The sequence below is a fragment of the Phyllobates terribilis genome, unplaced genomic scaffold (assembly GCF_046119375.1).
Source record: "Phyllobates terribilis strain yellow unplaced genomic scaffold, ASM4611937v1 Scaffold_2__4_contigs__length_985480577, whole genome shotgun sequence".
Taxonomy (NCBI): Eukaryota; Metazoa; Chordata; class Amphibia; order Anura; family Dendrobatidae; genus Phyllobates; species Phyllobates terribilis.
In genome coordinates this window covers 762472998-762487762 of record NW_027362762.1, presented here as the reverse complement: position 1 = coordinate 762487762, position 14765 = coordinate 762472998, and the positions used below count along the sequence as shown (strand labels likewise).

The 14765-nt window shown below is 40.7% G+C and overlaps 1 protein-coding gene across 1 annotated transcript in view; it reads right to left on the bottom strand.

Annotated features, from left to right (window-relative positions):
- The window catches only part of ANOS1 (anosmin 1), a 345355-nt gene that overhangs the window by 268833 nt on the left and 61757 nt on the right, over nucleotides 1–14765 (bottom strand). Inside the window, exon 2 of the mRNA XM_073667333.1 lies at nucleotides 1309–1356. Coding sequence (XP_073523434.1) covers nucleotides 1309–1356 — 48 coding nt within the window. The remainder of the gene's footprint in view (nucleotides 1–1308; nucleotides 1357–14765) is intronic.

Below are 14765 nucleotides of genomic sequence, written 5' to 3'. Positions count from 1 at the left end.
ATGCCCACTGTGTGTTTAAAGAAGCTGTGGAATGGCGCACTTCTTTTTTTTTTTTTTGCCCCTCATGACTTCTAGGAGAAGTCTGAAAAAGGCATGTAAAAATGGAATCGCACTAAAATTCATATTAAAATACGCTGTGTCAATTCTGCACCAAAAACAAATAAGCAAAAGGGGACAACACATAAAACATTAGTAACAAAAATGCAAAAAACAGAGAAGGTTCTTATTCCGTATTTTGGTGCAGACACCTGTAAAAAACATGTGGAAAAAAATGCTGTGTTCTTGCATGTGGAAACATTACCTAAGAGGAATGTAATGGTTAGGCACATAGATTATGCCCCAACACTCTGACCTGGGTACTATCTATACATTGATAAATTAAATTCTATTATAGCCCATATCAGATATATCTTTGTCTTTTAATGTATGTTTTATAGAGTTGAGCAAAAAAAGTCCAGTCCACTTCTCTGTAGCAGTCTTCACTTATGCAACCGGCATCCTAGGCCTGGCTTTCTGGGTCACCTCTTGTGATAAATCAGACCCTCACAAGATCATGATATAGTGGCATGAGGCAAGTCATGATGCTGAGGGGCCTAGTTAGCACAAGAAGTGCAAAAGTGAACAATGCTGTGGTTAGGCTGCCATGGAAGACCAGACTAGATGGTAGACTAGAGCAGCACAAATCTTCTTACTCAACTCTAGTGTTTTTTTATGTAAATACAAGAAATCGATTCAAGATAGATATATAGCTAGATATATGGAGAAATAGATAGAGAGATAAATATTTATACATATATTACAGAGTAGTCTCATCATTGTATGAGAAGAACTGAGGGTGAATTACTACGCCATTTGATGTAATACATCTTTCGTTGATACAGCTTAATGAGATTTCTGTCTAATAGAATCAATTAGTCATAAGTTTATTTGCTCTTTGGGTTTTTAATGGAAGAACTACAATAAATAATGAGCCTCCTTCAACCCCTAAATCATCTAAGGATCTGAACAGCTTTGCTGCCCCTCCCAGAGAAACAAGGAGTTAAACGAACAAGAGTTCTTACTTCTATTCTCGACTTGTCAAGTCTTGAATAAGCACTATCACTGAAAAGCAATGCTTAAATGGAGCCCTCAACAGTGAAGGAGTTATTATGGTACTTATAAAGCCCTGGGAGTAACAACAGAAGAGTGAATCACACAAAGAGAGAACATTTTTCCACATCATCTATTAATGGTGCATTTCTCTCACTTTTTTTTATTTAAAGACAAAACAATCAATGAGCATTAAAGGGACAAAAAACATGTATTTACCTTGGAGCATTGCTTGTGATTCTGGCACCAAATCAAGGAACCATTGTTCTGCAAAAAATGGAGAGATCAGTTAGTATAAACACACCATCAAGAAAACCGAGCTCCTTAATGGAGCTGTGAGGTAACACTATGTTTCCAGAGTCTCTTTTTTTTCTTTTCGGTTGAGAATAATTATTTGACCTGAGGTAATATGGCAGAGCCACTGACAGATCCATCTTTCTTACTGAGTATACCAAAGACTAGTCAAAATGTAAATAGTTCAATGTCATTACATTATGTCCTTTCTAGCTTTAAGACACAATGATTGATATTGAAATTTATATAGTAAAAAGGTTAAAGTATTTCTATGAGATCAACAGGATCAGACGTTTAGATTCAAACTATGTAGTCTATATCTTGACCAACGTTATCCATCAGGGAAAAGTTGGAAGGCCTCCATACACATTAGGTGGTCATATGGTCCGACCAAAATTGATAGGTTCATTTGACTTTTATGTACACGAGGAGACATGCCATAAATTCAGCCTAAATATCATTGAAGGTCAGGACCCACTCAACCAATCATGTGGCCTCAAAGCAAATTTATGCCGCTAAAACTATTTTTGTGCAGGTATGGCAATAAAGCGCCATTCACTTGAATGAAGATGTGTAGTAGTTGTCTGTACGGCATGAGTGATCTTAAGAGTCTCAACAGTGAGACCTCATATTAGAACACACATTATGACTCTATAGCCCTTAAGGTGACCATACACATTGGTCTAAAGTTGATCAAAGTGGATGATTTCAATAAAAAGGATAATTCCTTACGTAGAATCTATAATATAATCGGCCAAGCGTCCCTCTGTCTGAAGCCTCTATAGACTGCGCATGCGCGACGCGCAGTCTGGCTCCAGACAGAAGAACGCATGGAGCCGTTACAGGTAAGAGTAGTGTATGGCACGTAGGCACTTAATGCATACCGCGATCTCCGACGCCATACTTATATAGTTACCTGACCCGGAGGAGCGTTGCAGCGGAACCTCTCTTCTCGCTGGAGACCGGGGGCGGAGTGAAGGCATCGGAATCGGCGCATGCGCATAGCGCTATCTAGCGCCATTTTACTGAGGACACATTTACAGTGTGTCCTCAGCAAAATGGCGCCGGACAGCGCGGTGCTCCGGTGCCACACTCCTCCCCCGGCCTCCGGCAGAACAGGACACTGCAGCGCTGGAGCACAGGGAAAAAAGGTGAGTATAAGTGTTTATTATTTTGTATGTGTGCAGTGTGAAAGGGATGAGGAGTGCCATACATACCAGGATTGGGGGATGAGGGGGCCACCCATACCAGGATTGGGGGATGAGGGGGCCACACATACCAGGATGGGGGGATGAGGGCACCACACATACCAGGATTGGGGGATGAGGGGGCCACACATATCAGGATTGTGGGATGAGGGGGCCACACATACCAGGATTGGGGGATGAGGGGGCCACACATACCAGGATTGGGGGATGAAAGGTACCATACATAACACGATTGGGGGATGAGGGGTACCATACATACCAGGATTGGGGGATGAGGGGTGCCATACATACCAGGATTTGGGGGTTAGGGGACCATGCATACCAGGACTGGGGATGAGGGGACCATACATATCAGGATTGGGGGGTGAGGGGACCACGCATACCAGGATTGGGGGGTGAGGGGACCACGCATACCAGGATTGGGGGGTGAGGGGACCACGCATAGCAGGATTGGGGGTGAGGGGATAACATATACCAGGATTGGGGGGGTGAGGGGACCATGCATACAAGGATTGGAGGTGAGGGGTGCCATGTATACCAGGATAGGGATGAGGCGTGCCGTGCATACCAAGATAGGGATGAGGGCAGCACATAACAGGATGGGGGAACAGGATTGGGGATCACAAATACCAGGATGGGGGCAGCACAAATACCAGGATGGGGGCAGCACATACCAGCATAGGAGACCATATACCGATAAAAATGCTCGCCACCCGGGCGTAGAATGGGCTCAATAGCTTGTAACAATCATTTTACTTAACCCAAACACAGACCATCATTAACTAGAAAGAACACTGCCATCTTTCAATATTTTGTCCAATAGTCAGTAACACATGAACGATCTTTTTCATAACATAAACAGAAAGATATTTCATTCCTTGCCAAGTGTCATTAAACCTGTATTGCTACACTGAACTACTGTAATGTCCAATATGGATGAAATGTGAATGGTTGCATCAGGGTGGCAATCACTCAACATACGATTATTCATTCAACAGTTGTTCAACTATCAATTTATTCCTGTTTTTGTAACCAGTTTAGGATGACAAAAATGGAAATAAAATAATACAGTTCAGGATTCATTCATTTGAATTGTGATGGAAATGTCCTAAAATGTCTTCCATTTAAATGCAATCCAGCTGAAATTAGTTTTTTAACTGAATCAAATAATGTAGTCTGCACAACCTTTTTGTCTGGCATAAAAACAGCAACTGCATTTTTTTTAACATTGAAGTTCATGAGAAATAGATTCTAACGGATAGTATCTATTCATCATGTTATCAGTTGACGGATCCATGCTTCAGAGCTGCGCTCCTGCAGTCAGAACACTAGAACTCTAGTAAAAATGGATCTGTTACAAACAGAACAGAAGCTGATGCAAATCAAAAACCAAAGTGTGACTCTGTTTTTGCTCTATTTGCAATGAATCTATTTTTTAAATACTGGAAATGGAAAAAAAATCGGATGTTTGAAAAGATCCTTAATAACAATAAGGTTGGTGAGCTTCCATAGATAAGGTGCTATTATCTCTCAACAAAGATAATCAATTCAAGAAAAGATGTTCAACACCTACAAAGGAGAGCAAAGTCCATTGGTGAATGTGAACTACGAGAAGGTAATTATATTGATTAATAACACATGCAATCCCTGGAAATAAACTAATGAGAACCTAAATCCAGAATGTGCAATTTCTCTCTATTCTTCTACTGTTATTAAGACTCATTGGCTTCATTCGTAAGTGGTGATTTTATTACAGAAGTAACTATACTCGCCTTAATCTATCATATGAGCTTGTGTTTGAGCAGCATGAAACAGCCACACAAGGCTTGGCAGAGGAAGGCCGTTACAGGCCAACAGTCTAATAGTTAAGTAGAGATTAGTGTAGTAGTTAAGAATTTGGCCCGTTTTGTGGTCAGTAATTGCCAAACCAGGACTCAACTAAATGTTATTGCTGGAATTGAGACAAATTGCTCAAGATGAATAAATCATGAATATCTACCAATATTAACATCAAATGATTGATTTAAAACATTAAAAATAATGTTTAAATGGTCCAACAGCATGAAATTCTTAATTGGAAAGAAAAATACTAATTTTGTAGGTTTAAGTTGTCCAAAGCAGAAATCATAACTTCATTAAGTTGTTAAAATGGTCTTACTGGGAATATATTTAAGTATGCTAAAATGTAGGGGAAACTAGACTAATATTTTCCAGAAAGTATGCTAAAATGTAGGGAAATCTAGGCTGGTATTCTAGAAAAAGTATGGTAAAAGCTAACGGAAATTAGACTAATATTCTAGAAAAAGTATGGCAAAATCTAGACTAATATCACTCTTTTACAGCCAAATTGGTTCAGATACGAAAACAGTTTCATGCAAATAATTTTGTGATGCTAGAAGTGAATATGATGCTTAAATTTGCTGATTGGCTCTAATTTTCAAGAAGAGGTTGTAATTACTTATGACACCTTTCATGCGGGCTTATAGAAAAATAGCATCTTTATTATTTCATCATCATTATTGCATTGTTAGTAGCTAGTCTATTACATCATTTATTTTGTCTTTTGAGCCTTCAGTATTCTATCATCTTAGGTTGACCAATCACCCTAAGATCACGCCAACTCAGCTCCAATGACTTAATCCTACTTATAGTTGCATCACCTACTTTTATAAATGCTCTCTGTGTAAGTTATACAGTTTTAAGATTCCTTAGCTTAGTTTCTTAGCGTATTGACATGTTTCTATACGTTTTTTCAAATATGCCTCCCGATTGCATTAACTAAGCTAAGTTTTTGCTTCATATGCGGAGAAATCACTTTTCCGTCACAAAGGTTAGACTTCAATACCATGATAAGGAAAGCATACAACCTGTATTTTGGCAGCAGAATAGGAGATCAGGACAAGAGTTGGGCTCCACACATATGCTGCAATAGATGTGCATCATATCTTACCCAGTAGATGCATGGAAAGAGGAAATCTATGTTTTTGCAGTCCCAATGATCTGGAGAGAGCCAACCGATCACACTACCAATTGCTATTTCTGCATGTTGCCCCCCATTAGGAATGGAGTTTCAAGGAAAAAGTGGACTTCACAGTATCCAAACATTCCATCTGCAATACGTTCAGTACCACATAAAGAAGAACTGCCAATTCCAAAAGCACCAGAATCATTTTCAGTGAAGTCAAGTGAGGAAGAAGAGGGTCCTTGGCGTCATGAAGCATCTTCCTCTCACAAAGAAGACTTTCTGTCAGCAACCTTAACTGAACAACACCTTATAACACAAAGTGCACTGAACAATCTTGTTATAGATTTGGATCTGCCCAAGTGTAAGGCTGAGATCTTAGGTTCTAGGCTACAGCAGTGGAATCTCGATATTCGGATTTCTTTGTTTCGCAATTGTGATAAAGATCTTGTCCAATACATCTTCATGCAGGGCAATCTTGTGGCATGCAAGAGCATCAACAGTTTAATGGAAGCTCTGAAGATACGTCCTAATCCAGAGGAATGGAAGCTCTTCATCGATTCATCCAAAACAAGCCTAATAGCCGTCTTGCTGCATAATGGAAATGCGCTACATTCAATTCCAGTTGGTTATGCAGTCCACATGAAAGAAACTTATGACAACATTAAACAGCTGTTGAGGTGCCTGAACTATGACCAACATTTGCGGCCCGTCTTTGGTGACTTAAAGGTGGTCTCCCTCTTACTTGGTATCCAGGGTGGATACGCAAAGTACTGCTGCTATCTGTATGAGTGGGATAGTCATGCAAGAGAATATCCCTACAATAAAAGAGACTGGCCTCTATGCATTCCCTTCAGTCATGGAGTAAAAATGTCCTGCATTCACCACTTGTTGACCCATTAAAGATTTTATTGCCACCATTGCATGTCAAGTTAGGCATAATGAAGAACTTTGCAAAGGCAATGGATACAAATTCAAAAGTATCCAAGTATCTCATTGACAAATTTCCAAGGCTGAGTGAAGCAAAGATAAAGGAAGGAGTCTCATCTTCATAAGCTTCTTCAAGGTGAAAAGCTTCTTTGTTTGTTGTTGCAGGGCAAGGAAAAGGCTGCATGGGTAGCATTTACATTAGTGGTAACTAAGTTTTTGGGAAACTCAAGAGCAGATAACTATGAAGAGTTGGTGGAAAATCTCCTCAAAACACAAGGACCTTAGCTGTAACATGTCCTTAAAGATTCATTTCTTACATTTGCATCTAGACTCCTTTTCACCAAACTGCTGCGCAGTGAGCAACGAGCATAGTGAGAGATTTCACCAAGATATTGCAGCTATGAAGAAAAGATATCAAGGATAATGGAATCAATCAATTCTTTCAGATTACTGTTGGACAATTGTAAGAGATGATCCGATGCAGAAGTATAAGAGACAAGCAAAAAAGTTGTCACTGAATGAGGACCAAATTTTGTAGTGCAATTTCTGTTACTGTTTATAATTCGCAATAGTGTTTAGACATGTTTTAGTTATTTCAATTGTTGCTAAGTTTCCTCTGAATAAATATCAGAAAATTGGCATAAAATATTCTGCATCTTTATATTTGCAAAAATAATAATGTTTCAAAGTACTGAAACTTGTATGCATTAATTATATGTGGCAGTAAAAGGAAAACTCTTTGATATAATAGTAACTAGAGCCATCTAAAAATTTTCATTGACAGATTTGAAGTCAGGAGGTCAAAATCATTAAGAAATGGCTCATTTCTTAACTCAACCTGACTACTCTTAAAAATATGTAGAACACTATATTCTAGAAAAAGTATGCTAAAATGTGGATCAATCTAGACTAATATTCTAGATGAAGTATTCTAATATACCTAGACTAGATCTAGACTAAAGTATTAGAAATATGCATAAATAGGTTTTAGTTAATATATACATATTACCTTCGCTGCTCATTTTACAATTCTGATAGATTGTAAGATTGCATGGCCGTGGGGAATTCACCTTCTCTAACATACAGTTCAAATGTGACAATATGAATCAGGTTACCAGTAGGTCTATGTTCTGACCGCTGTTGTGCTGCATGTTTGCCTTGCATTCCAAGGAACCTTCATGATGTCCTTTCGGCATAGGTTTCAGTAGTATGAATTTGCATTAGTTTTATTTAAAAGAATAGTCAACTAGAATTGACAAAAAGATCCTGGAAAAAATTATATACATACCATGTGTCACTCAGTATTCTTGACGACCATAATTACCTCTATGTGCATATAGTTTTATATGAAATCATCCTAAGGTTTTTTCTATTGGATTTGTGGTGTCGTAAGAAAGCACCATACAGCAGCTTTTGGAGTACCTATAGATCCAAACTAGGATTTAACCCTTTTCTGGCCCATGGCGTACTAATACATATCTGTGCCTTATGGGCCAGATACGTATTAGTACGCCCTGGCGATTTTGCAAGAGGTGCGGGCGAGATTGCCGCCGGGTGTCAACTGATTGTCACAGCTGACACCCGGTGCTATGTGCCGCACCGCTCCCTGCACATTAACCCCCAAAATGCTGCGATCTAAATCGATCACAGCATTCCGGTGGCAAGAGGAGGTAAGCGCGATACTTACCTTCTCTGCCGGCGTCCCGCGGCATCGGAGTCCGGTCCTGGATTTTGTCATGGTGACCCGATGTCATAATGACAACATCCGAGTCACCAGGAGGCAGGAAGTTACTTTGGTCATGCGCAGTGCACGACCAAAGTAACTTTTCCCTGTGCAGCGCTGACAGACTGCATAGCATAGGGATGGTTCTGCATTCCTGAGCTATACAGCCGATCAGGCTGCCAAAAGTGAAAGTTCCATGGTGGGACAAAGTGTAAAAGTAATAAAAATGTCAGAAAGTAAAAAAAAAATAAAAAAAAATTGTAAAATATAAAAAAAAATTAAAAAATCATTATATACAAAATATAAAAACAAAAAAAACAATAAAAGTACACATATTTAGTATCGCCGCATCCGGAACGACCTGACCTATAAAACTGTCCCACTAGTTAACCCCTTTAGTGAACACGGTAAAAAAAATAAATAGAAAACTAAACTTAAAACAATGATTTATCATTATACCACCAAACAAAAAATGGAATAAAACGTGATCAAAAAGACGAATGTAAATAAAAATGATACCACTGAAAACGTCATCTTGTCCTGCAAAAAACAACCTGCCATATAGCTCCAACGGCCAAAAAATAAAAAAGTTATAGCTCTCAAAATAAAGCGATGCAAAACCAATTCTTTTTTCTATAAAATAGTTTTTATTGTGTAAAAGCGCCAAAACATAAAAAAGCAATATAAATGTGGTACCGCTGTAAACGTACTGACCAGAAAAATAAAGCTGCCTTATCAATTTTACCACACGCAGAACGGCATAAAAAAAAAAAAAAAAAACAATTCCTGAATTGTTGGTTTTTGTTTATTCTGCCTTCCAAAAATCGGAATAGAAAGCGATCAAAAAATGTCATGTGCCCAAAAATGGTACCAATAAAAACGTCAACTTGTCCAGCAAAAAACAAGCCATCACATGACTCTGTCGGCTGAAATATGGAAAAATTATAGTTCTCAAAATATGGCGATGCAAAAACTAGTCTTTGCAAAAAAAAAGGTTTTTTAGTGTGTAACAGCTGTCAATCATAAAAACTCGATATGAATCTAGTATTGCTGTAATTGCACCGACCCGAAGAATAAAGTTGTCTAATCACTTATACCGCACGAGGAATGGCGTAAAAAATAAACTTTAGGGTTGTGCTAGGGTTAGGATTAGGGTTGTGCTAAGCTTAGGGTTAGGGTTGTGCTAGAGTTAGGGTTGAGCTAGGGTTAGGGGTGTGCTAGGGTTATGGTTGGGCTAGGGTTAGGGTTGGGGTTGGGCTAGGGTTGGGCTAGAGTTAGGGTTGGGCTAGGGTTAGGGTTGAACTAGGATAGGGGTAGGGTTAGGGTGGGGTTGGGCAGGGTTGTGCTAGGGTTAGGGTTGTGATAGGGTTAGGGTTGTGATAGCATTAGGGTTGTGCTAGGGTTAGGGTTGGGCTAGGGTTAGAGTTGGGCTAAGGTTAGGGTTGAGCTAGGGTTGGGGTTGTATTAGGGTTGGGGTTGTATTAGGGTTGGGGTTGGGATTTTTTCAGAAGTAAAGAAAAAAAAATGACGACGATATGACGATATGGCCACTAATGTTGAGCGCAAGTGCTCACTACCTGAGTTTGCATTGGGTGCTCGGGTATGCACCGAGTATAGCGGGTGCTCAAGTGACATGTTCGAGCCTCCGCCCCAACTGTTTTGCAACTGTTATACAGCCAAAAAAATCTTGCGGGGATTGCCTGCCATGCACGAGCGATACCAGCATGGTTTTTTTTGCGTGTCTAATAGCCGTGAAACATGTGGGGTGGGGACTCGAGAATGTCATTTGAGCACCCGCTATACTTGGTGCATACTCGAGTACCCGATGCAAACTCAAGTAGCGAGCACTTGCACTCAAGACTAATGACAACTTATTCAATATGATGACCAAATTCTGTGTCGTACCTCTGGGTTCAAAATGTTCACTATACCCCTTGATAAAATTCTTGAGGGGTGTAGTTTCCAAAATGGAGTCACTTGGGGGGATTCCACTATTTAGGCACATCAGGGACTCCCCAAACGCAACATGGCGTCCGCTAATTATTCAAGCAAATTTTACATTCAAAAAGTCAAATGGCGCTCCTTCCCTTTTGAACCCAGCCGTGCGCCAAAAGAGTGGTTTTCCCCCACATATGGGGTATCTGCTTACTCAGGAGAAATTGCACAACAAATTGCATGGTGCAATTTCTCTTGTTACCCTTATTAAAATGCAAATTTGGGGGCTGAAAAACATTTTTGTTGGAAAAATGTGAAAATGTTATTTTTACAGCTCAATGTTATAAACTTCTATGAAGCACCTGGGGGTTCAAGGTGCTCACCAAATATCTAGATAAATTCCCTGAGGGGTCTAGTTTCCAAAATGGGGTCACTTGTGGGGGGTTTCCACTGTTTAGGCACATCAGGAGCTCCCCAAAAGCAACATGGCGTCCACTAATTATTCAAGCAAATTTTAAATTCAAAACGTCAAATGGTGCTCCTTCCCTTCCGAACCTTGTCATGCACCCAAACAGTGTTTTTTCCTCACATATGGGGCATCTGTGTGCTCAGGGGAAATTGCACAACAAATTTTGGGGTCCATTTTTTCCTGTTACCCCTGCAAAAATAAAAATATTTGGGACTGAGCAGTCTTCTCTAAGTTAGGACGCTACAATTGACACATTATGGTGAACCATCAGGATGGTGGAGAGATTTGTGCAGCCAATGCATTGGTCTGTACTGGATCAAAATGTGGCAAATTCTCAGTTAAAACAGTACAAGTTCTCTGGGTTTTCATTCTCTGGAATAATATTTGTCCTTGCTGTCAAACTTCTAGAAAATGGTGATAAACATGTTTTGTCCAAAGTGTAATATAACAAAGCTTTACAAGGAAAACTATTACATATAAATAAGCCAAAAATGAACCATTTCCCACGAGGATATAACAAAGTCATGGTACAGTACATGCAAACCAAAGTATTTGAACCACAGTCATCACCAAATCAGTCATTGTCATTTAGTGGCAGACTCGAAAGACATCTAGCTATGAATGGAAATAATATTGCTCCACAAAGAAGACAAAATATCACATATCTGCGGATATAATGCTCTCACAACCTTACCCGGTCATCAGGGGAGAAACATATGAAACCTTAGGATAATATGTCATAAGAAAATAGATCATGACGACAAGCTGCTCTTAAAAGAGATCTTTGCTGTGTAACAAGACAGCCATGAGCAGCAGGAAACTGGCACTTGTGGCATTCAGTTTATTAGCTCCGTCATGTTTTCTTTAATATAGAAATGTGGTATGTTATCAATCAAGAGCATACAGATAATCCAGGAAAGGGAAATGTGATGAATTTGATATATAACAGGTCGACAGACATGTGGATGGAGAAATAGAGATAAAACCAACAGCATCATAGGGTCTCTGCTAGTTATTTCCTTATACACAGCCTGATAACGGAAACTATCATCACATGAGGTCTGAAGAGAATGCTTTCTATGGGTATGTGTACAAATTACAAATTATTAACCAATCCTACATACAAATTGGTCCTTAAACCAATAAAACACATTTTATCCTTGCAAAGGATTCACAAAGGTCATGTGAGAATGTAACATTGTCATTTTATGCACTAATGCAGGGATGTCAAACTTAAACACACAGAGGGCCAAAATGAAAAACTTGGACAGAGTAGCAGGCCAACCAGTATATAGTATAATGGGCCCCATATAGTCCTCCATACCCTGTATTCTCAGTATGTTATTTATACAGCGCTCAGTGTAAATGAGTACACCCCCTGTATTCTCAGTATGTTATTTATACAGCGCTCAGTGTAAATGAGTACACCCCCAGTATTCTCAGTATGTTATATATACAGCGCTCAGTGTAAATGAGTACACCCCCTGTATTCTCAGTATGTTATATATACAGCGCTCAGTGTAAAGGAGTACACCCCCTGTATTCTCAGTATGTTATATATACAGCGCTCAGTGTAAAGGAGTACACCCACTGTATTCTCAGTATGTTATATATACAGCGCTCAGTGTAAATGAGTACACCCCCTGTATTCTCAGTATGTTATATATACAGCGATCAGTGTAAAGGAGTACACCCCCAGTATTCTCAGTATGTTATATATACAGTGCTCAGTGTAAAGGAGTACACCCCCAGTATTCTCAGTATGTTATATATACAGCGCTCAGTGTAAATGAGTACACCCCCAGTATTCTCAGTATGTTATATATACAGCGCTCAGTGTAAATGAGTACACCCCCTGTATTCTCAGTATGTTATATATACAGCGCTCAGTGTAAAGGAGTACACCCCCTGTATTCTCAGTATGTTATATATACAGCGCTCAGTGTAAAGGAGTACACCCCCAGTATTCTCAGTATGTTATATATACAGCGCTCAGTGTAAATGAGTACACCCCCAGTATTCTCAGTATGTTATATATACAGCGCTCAGTGTAAATGAGTACACCCCCTGTATTCTCAGTATGTTATATATACAGCGCTCAGTGTAAATGAGTACACCCCCTGTATTCTCAGTATGTTATATATACAGCGATCAGTGTAAAGGAGTACACCCCCAGTATTCTCAGTATGTTATATATACAGTGCTCAGTGTAAAGGAGTACACCCCCAGTATTCTCAGTATGTTATATATACAGCGCTCAGTGTAAATGAGTACACCCCCAGTATTCTCAGTATGTTATATATACAGCGCTCAGTGTAAATGAGTACACCCCCTGTATTCTCAGTATGTTATATATACAGCGCTCAGTGTAAAGGAGTACACCCCCTGTATTCTCAGTATGTTATATATACAGCGCTCAGTGTAAAGGAGTACACCCCCAGTATTCTCAGTATGTTATATATACAGCGCTCAGTGTAAATGAGTACACCCCCAGTATTCTCAGTATGTTATATATACAGCGCTCAGTGTAAATGAGTACACCCCCTGTATTCTCAGTATGTTATATATACAGCGCTCAGTGTAAAGGAGTACACCCCCAGTATTCTCAGTATGTTATATATACAGCGCTCAGTGTAAATGAGTACACCCCCTGTATTCTCAGTATGTTATATATACAGCGCTCAGTGTAAATGAGTACACCCCCTGTATTCTCAGAATGTTATATATACAGCGCTCAGTGTAAGTGAGTACACCCCCTGTATTCTCAGTATGTTATATATACAGCGCTCAGTGTAAGTGAGTACACCCCCTGTATTCTCAGTATGTTATATATACAGCGATCAGTGTAAGTGAGTACACCCCCAGTATTCTCAGTATGTTATATATACAGCGCTCAGTGTAAATGAGTACACCCCCTGTATTCTCAGTATGTTATACATACAGCGCTCAGTGTAAATGAGTACACCCCCTGTATTCTCAGAATGTTATATATACAGCGCTCAGTGTAAGTGAGTACACCCCCTGTATTCTCAGAATGTTATATATACAGCGCTCAGTGTAAGTGAGTACACCCCCAGTATTCTCAGTATGTTATATATACAGCGCTCAGTGTAAGTGAGTACACCCCCAGTATTCTCAGTATGTTATATATACAGCGCTCAGTGTAAATGAGTACACCCCCTGTATTCTCAGTATGTTATTGTGGCACCCCAGTGGTCTGGTTTCCACAGTAACAGCAATGTTATGTCTGAGAGCAGGTGGGAGGTCTCTTGGTCAGGAATCCTATGCATGCCATACCTCCTGCCCAGTCCTGGGAGGAGAAGAACTTCCCCTATATAAACCTGGGGCTGAGGCAGGGTTAGAGTGCTCAGAGGGAGAGTTCAGCCAGGAGGGCTGACAGGGAGCTGTGGCTCCGGCTGGGCCCAGCTCCTGGGCCATGCCAGAAGTAGAGGCAAAGAAGAGAAGCAGCTATGGGAAGAAACAACAGGAGCTCTGTGGGAGCAGTGTTACAAGGAGTCAGGGGCTGGCAGCTGCAGAGCTCGCCCTGACTGAGAAGCTATCACCGGACCCGGAGTCCGAGGCTGTGGGGACTAATCTTTACCCAGCAGCAGAAACCGCCCGGCAGGGGATTTCAGGTCCTCTGGCCAAGAAACCCGAAGGCACGGTCACACGCGTGGGACCAGCACTGCCGTCGTGGAGCGGACGCCACTAGAAGGCCCCGAGTCACCGGCCATACGGGTGAGCACCACAGGGTACACTCAAGGACGTGGGCTACTTATACCCGCCTATAGCAAGGTAGCAAGAAGAGTACAGTCAGTTTGGGAGGCCTACAACTCCGCCTGGCCAGGGGAGATCCCATCTGCTCAAGGACTGACCAGGCCCCGATCGCTAGCCAGTACTCCGGGAGGGTCTATCTTTATCACCAGTAAAGACCCTGAACTACACCGCATCGTCTCTGAGTGATTCCTGCTATCCCCATCATCCACGTCGGCTGCCCTGAGGCCATACCCCTCCCGTTGGGGGTGATACTATCACGCTGCACAATCCTACCACCAGCCTCAGCGGTCTGCCCTGCAGCGGCAGCTCCTTCGCTGCATTCAACTTGTGGCGTAGTCGTCCAACATCTACTGCTAATACAACGCCACTTAGTCTGAC